General features: G+C 47.1%; 1 protein-coding gene across 1 annotated transcript in view; it reads left to right on the top strand.

Annotated features, from left to right (window-relative positions):
• The first annotated feature begins 7,896 nt into the window (after window positions 1-7,896).
• Window positions 7,897-9,653, top strand: part of GADD45A (growth arrest and DNA damage inducible alpha) — a 3,095-nt gene continuing 1,338 nt past the window's right edge. The window contains exons 1-3 of the mRNA XM_004699346.3: window positions 7,897-8,085; window positions 8,532-8,633; window positions 8,923-9,160. Coding sequence (XP_004699403.1) covers window positions 8,042-8,085; window positions 8,532-8,633; window positions 8,923-9,160 — 384 coding nt within the window. The 5' untranslated portion in view covers window positions 7,897-8,041. The remainder of the gene's footprint in view (window positions 8,086-8,531; window positions 8,634-8,922; window positions 9,161-9,653) is intronic.

The following is a 9,653-nucleotide window of genomic DNA, read 5'->3' as shown; positions in this document are numbered from 1 at the left end:
GAATGAATAACAGGGGTATTAGGGGGGTATTAGGGCGGCGAGTATTCCACTTATGTAGCCAATTGACACGATGGCTGCATGGATGGGCTCAAACATACGTACAATTGTGAGCCTGACACAGGACTGACCGGGCAGTGTTTTGTTCTGTGAGACATCGGTAGGGTGACCAGATTTTAACATTGGTAAAGCGGGACACCATTGACCGGGGGGTGGGGGGTGGTTCTTAATTAAAAATGTGCTCTATATGGACCAACTAGACTGTTCCCTAGCTTGTCGTGCATTCTTTCCAAAAATTGGGACTTTTTAAAAACACCACAGGACGTTTTAAATCGGGACTGTCCTGCCAAAAGCAGGACATCTGGTCACCTTATACATAGGGTCACTGTGAGTTGGAACTCACTCTTGGCAGCCAACAACCATAACATGCAGTCAATGCAAAGGTCCGGAGGCAGGATAAAGGCCAATGTGGTTAGAGAAGCAAGAGCAGGGAGGAGAGAAGAAGGTGTGAGAATAGAATGGGGGTGAGATTTTGTTTTACAACTTGTTTCCATTGTTGAGTGCCCTTGAGTTCATTCTGACTCAGAAGCCCCATGTGACAGAGCCGAGCAGCCTCATAGGGTTTTCTAGGCTGAGATCTTTACAGCAGCTGGGTCTTTCTGCCAGCGAGCCATGGGCTGGGTTCCAACCACCAACTCTTCATTTACGCTGACCACTTGCTGTGGTGCCTCCAAGTGTCCTAAAAACAACTTTATTGAGATACAGCCCACATCCCGTTCACTCATCAGAGTGCGCTCTTTGATGACATTGGGAAGAGCCACAGAGTTGAATAGCCGTGTTACAATCCATTGTATAACATTTCCATCACAACCTATTTTGTAAGCTCCTGAAGCCCTAGGAAGGACTGTAAGTTTTGCTCTGAGTGCAAAGGGAAACCACTGGTGAGTTTGGGTCAGAGAATTGATGGGTTCTTGACTTACTATTTATAGGATCTGTTTTTTTGCCTGCTGCTGGGCGGGGGGAGCAGAGAGAGGTCTGTCCTTGGTGGGAGGTAATGGTGGTGGTAGCAGCATGAGGAATGGTGGGGTTCTTTTGTATTTTGAAAGTAGATCCGATAGGATTTGCTGATGGGCTGTGAAAGAAAGAAGTTCTAGAGGACACTGACCACCTGGAAGAATGGAGTTATCACTGACCTACAGGAAGAATAGATTGAAGAGAACAATCAACTGTTGTCATGCTAAATTGAAGATGTTTATTGTAAATTGATGCCAGATGATGACTAACCTCTGAGGTTCAGAAATGACTAGCCAGGGAGGGAATATATTTGAGAGTCATCAGCATATAAATATTGAAGACCATGAGACTGGATGAGGTCACCAAATGAGGGAGTATAGATTGAGACAAGGTCCAAGGACTGGACCCTAGCACATTCCAACATCAAGAGGTCAGGAAGAAAAAAGTTTTGTAATGAAGTAGATAGATGAAAAGAATGATCTGTTCTATTTCAGAAATACTGACAGAACTCAGAAACCTGTTTAAGGTACCAGAACATTCTACCAGTGGCCAATTAACAACTCAGACCACCTACCTTCCTCACCTGTGATTAGCCCACCAAACATACTCTTACAAGATCCCTACAAGGACAGAAGCTTAATGACACATAGTTAACTCAGCAGGGAAGTGGGGAGACAGGGAGTGTGAAACTCTTGAAAAATGTCTTCGGTGACTATTGATCTGACAACTTGACTGAGTGGTGCTGGGTTGGCTGGTGACATTGGAACAGCTGGTGGCAGCACAAAGTGGGTAGCCTAAAACTCAAAACAACTAACTAGACTGAAAGATACCTGCATGTGAAAGCGGGACAATGAATAAGGAAACTTTGAAGACGCATCGATGCATTTGAATCGCAGTGTTGGCAAAGAATGTTGACTACATCCTGGGCTGCCAGAAGAAACGGAAAGCTGCCTTAAGAAGTGCAGTCAGAATGCTCCTTAGAACAAAGATGGTGACATGTCGTCTCAGTACTTTGCACATGTTACCAGGAGGAACCAGTCTCTGGAGAAAGATGTCATTCCTGGTAAAGTGGGGTCAGTGAAAACGAAGAAGACCATCCAGGAATGGATTGACCTATCAGCGACTGCAACAGTGGGTTCAAATGTAGGAACAGTTGAGATGCTAGTGGAGAGCCAGCTAGTGTTTTGCTTTCTATGGGTCACCATGAGTTGGAACAGTCTCAAAAGACCTAACAACAAAAATAACAATGAAAAGGCTACGTTGAACATATAACAGGAAGACATTGAGGTGAATATTTGTTTTTCATGTTGTGTTTAAAAAGAACTACAAATGTTGTGGCTTAAACCCATCCACATCCATTAAAAAACAAACATCCATTTATTATCTCACAATTTCTGTAGTTTAAAAGTCTGGGTAGAGCTTCGCTCAGGGTCTCACAGTCTGATATCAAAGTGTTAGCCAGGCAGCACGTTCACCTGAAGGAGGAACCAGGGAAGGATTCCTTTCCAAGTTTCCTCCGGTTTCAGTTAGCAGGTGCCATTCCCTGGTAGCTGTAGAATTTATGATAGCAGGCTTCTTTCACGTCAGTTATGGAGAATCTCTGCTATGTCTAGTGCTTTTAAAAGGGTTCACCCAATTAGGTCAGATCCACCTCGTATAATCTACTTTTTCATAAACTCAAAGTCAGTGATTAGGGATCTTAATTACACAGCAGATTCTTTCGCTTTTGACATACAGCCATTATCTTTTCCGTACTCTCTGGGTTGGAAACAAGTCACAGGTTCTCCCCACATGTGATGGGAGGGGACTGAATAACATGTAACCCCCGGGGCTGAAGTCTCTGGAGGGCATACGAGAATTCTGCTTCCAGAGGTGCTGGACCAAGAAACTAAGCCTTCAACTTTAAACCAAATAGGATAGTTAGTGATCCTAAAACAAGATACATTTTTAGGTGATAATAAAATTCACTTGAGTGATCTTTACAAAGGATGGAAATTCTCAGGTCTGCATTTAGACTGTATTTAGAAACTAACTTTACCAGGCTGCTTGTATAAATATATGTATGTATATACACACTCTTACAAATATATATATATAAATATATGTATGTATACACACACTCTTACAAATATATATATATGTATGTATGTATACACACACTCTTACAAATATATATATATATTTCCATATATATTTGTGTATTTGTACAAGTGTGTGCATTTAGAAAATACCTTTACCAGACTTGTATAAAAGATATGTCTAGCATTTTCTAAATACACACACACACTGGTACAAATATAGACACGTATACATGCACTAGCATATGTGAGAAAACTTCAAAGAGATCAAGGAAAAACAAAGAAGAGATAATAGATTTTTCAGTGAATTATTTGAATCTCCCTCACATCAGGAGCCTTATAACTTCTCATAATAAAATATAGTGCTCTTCTACATAGGTGGTAGGTCTAGCTGTCATAGTCTGACCTGTCTGTTCCTTTACTGTGAACAAAGATATTTCTAATACTAAAATAACAAACATCCTACTTCAGATATCAACAGATGGACTATTATTTAAAAGGGAAAAAAGTTATCATTCTGTATGATAGAACGAGTAGTAAGGATATACATTTAAATGAAGAAAATGTTACCCAAATGTTTCATATGCAAATTAGGTGGCAATGTTAACATAATCCCACAATTCTTGCGTACATATTTCTATCTGACTTCCAAATATGACCATTTGGCAGCCTTTCAATAATCACTACCAAGTCATTCTAATCTTGTACAGTTGAAATACTCAGAGCTACCTGAAATAGTTGTAGAAATCATTTCACATACTGACGTTCTAATACCAGTTATACAAATATGCATATCCTAGATTCCTCTAAGAAAAGTTCTCTGATTTACTGAATATGAACTCCTATTCTTTTCCCCAGGACCAATGAGCATTTATGGGAGAAATCATCCATGATTATTCTAAGTTGTAACTGCATTCTAGATACAGCTCCTTCCAGCTAAGACCAAAATTTGAAGATAATAACTGATTAAGCATTCAAGGCAGACTCAGGAGTAAGGCCAAATGATGTAATATATCTGAGTCAGAACACATGACGAATTAGTATTTTTGCCTCCTGGAAGCCTGGGCTTCTCTCTCAGAGAAAATCCCCATACCTTTCTTATGAGATCAAACAGAATGTGCGCTGCTGTTTTTCACATGAAGAACTTGACCTCTATTAAGATTAACCATTTTATGCCACATTTTTACTACCCCTACTTGACTTGCTCAGGGCATTATTACAACAGCGGCTCATTTGAAATGATGTAAACAATACATGGGTTCTACTGTCCTACAGCTTCCATTCAGGTGACTAAAGTCATGGGGCTTCCAGCATAGCCAGCTGATGACAATACTTAGTATGTTGTCCTAAAACCCCATTCAAGCATAGACATACCCATTCATCCAGAAGCTGTTCAAAGGCAAAGTATTAAAAATGTACAGTTGTTGAGATTTTTGTTTGTTTGTTTGTTTGCTTTTAAACTGAAGTTAAACATGAACTCTCTTGAAGGAAATGCATGCAATCTACAAGGCTAAAGGAGTTGTGATATCTTGTTGAAATTTCAGATTCTGTTCCACTCAGTAAACATTGTGCATCTATTCAATGCATGAAGTAAAGGCCCGTGCTAGGTGCTGAGGCCATGTGGCTGGTGAAGGTCATGGTCCTTTCTATGACTCATGACTGCAGGCAGCACCCAGGTTACAAATGTTGAGGTAGAACCTGTAGTTATGAGCCAGCCCCCATGTGGTAGATACATAATTTCATGTCAACTTGAAGATATAAAATTGTAGGGATGGAGTCTAGCCTGTCGATCAGGTCACAACCTGATGGAGCCTCCTTGTGGGTGTGGCCTTCTCAAAAGAAGGGTCCTTGGAACCTCCACTCTCTTGCTGCCTTCATCTTCCTGTTGCTAAGCCACTTGGGGACCTGCAGGAGCCCTTTGATGCTTTCATCGCCATTGGATCCACAAGACTTTCCCCCACCAGCCTGTGATCTTCCTGCGTTCTGTATCCTTGCATGTGGCTGCATGAGTCTGAAGAGGGACTTATGAACTAGTTTCGGACTTATGGGCTTGAGTTGGACTGGGCTGGGATGTTTTCTTGATATATAATTACTTCTTGACATAAAGTTCTTTCTTATTCATATATGAGTGTCACTGGATTTGTTTCTCTAGTCAACCTGGCCTAATGTTAAAGGTATTTTTGTGTGTCTAGAAGTGTTTATACATACATACACACACACACACACACACAAAGGTATCAAACTCAAAACCTACTACCATCGAGTTGATTCTGCTTCATTGTGACCCTATAGAAGAGAGCAAAACTGTCCCTTTGTGCTTCTAAACTCTTTACGGGAGTAGAAAGTTTCATCTTTCTCCCATGAAACAGCTGGAGGTTTTGAACTGCTGACCTTGTGTTTAGCAGCCCAATATATGACCACCAGGGCTCCTTAGAAAGGTACATTCTATATGAAGAGCAGCATCTGATTAACATTGATACTAACCACACCTCATTGTTTGGATGTACATAGTTGGCTTAAAGACCGATTTAGGAATGAAATGTATTCATAATCTGGGGATGCCTGCACCCTTTTTTCCCAGCGAACTTACTGTCCAGAGTGTTGGAGTTCCGTGGAACACCGCTCTACCATTTCCAAATGATGACTCAGACAAGGTTGTGTAATCCAGGTGTCGTTGGCAAAACTGCAAATGCTTTAGCACCTGCCTACATTTTAATCTCGAGTTCTTTAACGAAGACACCACATGTTAGAATTTGAAGTATAGCTATGAGAGACACCCAAGTGCCCTTTTGCAAATTAAACAATAACTGCAACCAAGCCTCTACTCAAATACTTACCCCGACTGACAGTGCAACCACAGGGATTGAGTGAAAAACAAGGGCTTGAATAAGTGCACCAGAAACTTGTCCATTAAATGAAGATTGAGAGACAGAATATTTTGCCTCAGATGACTTAACCGTAAACTCCAACAAATGAAACCCTTTACCACTGTGTTTGTTCCTTCTCACAGCAACCTAACAGGACAGCGTCGGATCGGCCCATTGGGTTTCCGAGACTGAGACCTCCATGGACGCAGACTGCCCCATCTTTCACCCCTGGAGTGGTGAGTGAGTTCACACTTTTTCAATAGCCACAGGTGGTTGCTCACCATCACACCACCCCAGCTTGTCGCTAGGAACAGACGGATGCAAAAACTCCTCCGAACCTGTGGCTCCCTGGCTGGTGCGGCTGATGAACTTGTTCAGCTGCTAACAGGAAGGTTTGAGGCCACCCAGAGATGTCTTAAAATAAGATGCCTTAAAGTAAGGACTAGAGATGGACTTCACCAAATCAGCCACTGAAGCGCACACCGGGTTGCCTCTGTACCACTCTCTCCTGGTCCTGGTATCTTCTGTGACCTCTGGCTGCAGGGTGACCGCAAGAACACAAGCACCATTTTGAGTGCAGCCATGTTGGGAGGCCTTGTCACCACTTTGGGGGAGACTTCAGTAGGCTTAAGGAAAGTTTTTGCAATTATTGCACAGATTCATAAAACCGAGGCAGGAACTTTCAACCCATTCAGTGAAAGCCTCTACATACAATGTTTGTGTTTCAAAAACAAGTAACTGCTGCTTAGAAAGGTCTGCTTTCCACCCACAGGTGGCCATTATCTCACAGGTGAAATTTTAGCATATGACTAAAACATTCTATAGCCCCGGCGTCATGATTCAGCATCTCGCATTAATAATTCATGGTGAGCTCACAGGCGCCCAGTGGAAGGGAGTGACATTGTTATCCCTTCCCTTCTGAAAGGAAGCTTAGGGCATCTGGAGCTGAGGTTGTGGCATGTGTGGGTGTCAGACATTTGTCTCCTGGCTTTCACGGGTGCAGGAGGATCCCTCTTTGGCAAAGGCCTCTGGGAAAAGGTGAATTGGGGTGGTCCAGCTGGGAACCACACATGTGGCCACCAGCCCTTCCCATGTGCACTGGTTTCCCAGTTACACCGTGCAGGTGGGAGAGCCTTTCTGTCTGTTGTGCACGAGCTTCCAGCTTGGTTCCCGGCCACCATCAAACACAAATGTGTTGGTTTTTCTTTTTTGAGCTTCCAACCCTTGCAACCTTCCAAAAATAAACCAAACCAGCCATCAGGGCACCGAAATAATACTACTACTAATAAGCGGCTTTGCTGGGACTTACATAAACAACACTTCTGAGGTAAACTTTACCCCAGAGGTCTGGCCGCACTCTTTTTATGTAACCAGCTTACTGGTAATTACTAGACTTGGGTGCATTAACCCTGGAAATAGATTTTAATAGCAACTCCTAAAAACAAAAGACATGAAACGATAATTAAAAAATGTGCACCAACTAGAAAAACACTTGGCAGCCTCCTGCAGCCCAAGTTGAAGACACACGCACCGGCCCCTCCTCCCCTCAACGGCAAAGCCCTTTTCCACTGATGGGCCCAGCCAACGGGATTCGAGAAGCCGCTCGGGACCCCGCCCTCCTCTCGCGGGGCCGTGGCACCGCCCCTCGCGCGGCGCTCCACCCCCTTCCGCTCCTCAGCCGGGATCCAGGCGCTGGGGTCAAATTGCCCGAGCCGACTTATTTGCATAGCCCAATGGCTGTCTCGTATGCAAATAAGATAGGTGGGGGTTGCTGGAGGTTGGCAGGATAACTCCCGCGAGCCGGGCCCTTTGTCCTTCAGTGGCTGTGGGGCAGCTGCCATAGTCAGTCCGCGGCTGGTGTCGCGGGTCACCCAGCGAGCGAGCGGACGGGCGCCAGAAGCGGAAGGCGCGGCGGCGGCGGCGGCGGCGGGCGCTGGAGGAGGAGCCCGGGCAGGCGAGGGGCGGCCGGGCAGTGCCGGGGCCGGAGCCGGGTGTCTATTCGAGGAGTGCAGAGAACATCACCGCGTGCCCACGGTCCCAGAGCAGCTTGCACGCCGCTCTCGGTGGGGGATTTGCAGTTGCAATATGACTTTGGAGGAATTCTCGGCTGGCGAGCAGAAGACCGAAAGGTAAGTTCGTCTGCGGACTTGCAGGTGGGAATCTCCAGAGCTCCTTCCAAGCCCCTCCTGCGACTCCCGGGTGCAAGGGGCCGTAGGAGGTGTGCAGGCGGAAAAGTTTGCAGAAGGGATCGCCTGCCCACCCCCTCTCCAACTCGGCCCGGTCCCGCCCGTGGGCCTTTGCAAAGGGCAGCCCGATCGTCCTGCCAAGCGGCTCCTGCAGCTGGCAGCCGGGGGCTGCATCCAGTACGCGGGCCAGCCGTGTCCTCTCTGCAGAGTGGCGGATGCGCCCCCCCCCTTCTCATGGGCTTCCCTGGGGACCCTGGGAGTGTGAGAAGGGGTGGTTGGCGGGAGCACCGGGAGCTTTGCGTTGCTGAAAGCCCAGTGCACGGGTGCCGCCGGAGCTCCAGGCGATCTGGACTCATGAGCCCCTTTCTTCGGTCCGTGTCTGCCTTTAGGATGGATAAGGTGGGGGATGCCCTCGAAGAAGTGCTCAGCAAAGCCCTGAGTCAACGCACCATCACTGTCGGGGTGTATGAGGCGGCCAAGCTGCTTAACGTGTAAGTGGGGGGTCCTGACCTGCTCCCTCGGGGCACCCCTTCCAGCCCCAGCCAGGGGAGGTCGCCCTCGCAGCGGGCCCCTGGCCCTACAGCGCTGCTCTCCACGGCCATCCAGCTACTTCCCCGTTGGCTTGTCTTGGGGGGGTGAGGAAGGGGGGATGAGGAGGGGGGGGCAGCGAGTGACCCGAGCGCGACCCGCGGGGACACCGGGGAGGCTGGCCGAGGGTTGCCGGCACATGCGCGGGCCGGTGGTGCCAAGGCGCTCACCAGGCCCTGCTGCTGTCCTCAGCGACCCAGATAACGTGGTGCTGTGCCTGCTGGCGGCCGACGAGGACGACGACAGGGACGTGGCTCTGCAGATCCACTTCACCCTGATCCAGGCGTTCTGCTGCGAGAACGACATCAACATCCTGCGTGTCAGCAACCCGGGCCGTCTGGCCAAGCTCCTGCTCCTGGAGTCCGAGGCCAGCCCGGCGGCGAGCGAGGGCGCCGAGCAGCCTTCTGACCTGCACTGTGTCCTGGTGACGGTAAGCGAGAAGGAGACTCGGGACGGGCCGTTCGGGTAGACTCGGGACGGAAGTAAGGAAGGGCAAAGAGAGCCTGACTGCAGCTCTGGAGTTGGGGGTGGGGGTGGGGGGTGTCACGAGGGTGGCCGCCTTTGCCCCACTGGAGTGTGGTCGGACTTTCGGCCGAGAAGTCCTAGTTTCATCATCAGGATTTGCCCGGGTACAGAACATGTCTAAGCACGTTGGAGGCTGCCAGCAGCGGAAGAGATCCCTGTGAGTCAGCACTGTCAGCCCAGCTACTCCCTACCTACATCTGCACTACCTCCCGTGACTAATTCCTTTAACAGGGCAGATTAGATAAAGCCAAATAAATTCCTGGCTCGCCCTCATTAAGGAGTCAGCTTCATTCTCTGCCAGTCAAAGCTAAAAATAGAAGTGGTATAGGAGACAGACCTTACTAATTCCCTAGAAGTACATTAAGAGGATAGAGTGGAAATTTTTTTCTTTGCCATCT

This window comes from Echinops telfairi, unplaced genomic scaffold, assembly GCF_000313985.2.
Source record: "Echinops telfairi isolate 266 unplaced genomic scaffold, ASM31398v2 ScPeMD7_443;HRSCAF=831, whole genome shotgun sequence".
NCBI lineage: Eukaryota > Metazoa > Chordata > Mammalia > Afrosoricida > Tenrecidae > Echinops > Echinops telfairi.
Note: the sequence above shows the minus strand (reverse complement) of the source record. Positions and strands in the feature narration are given on the sequence as shown.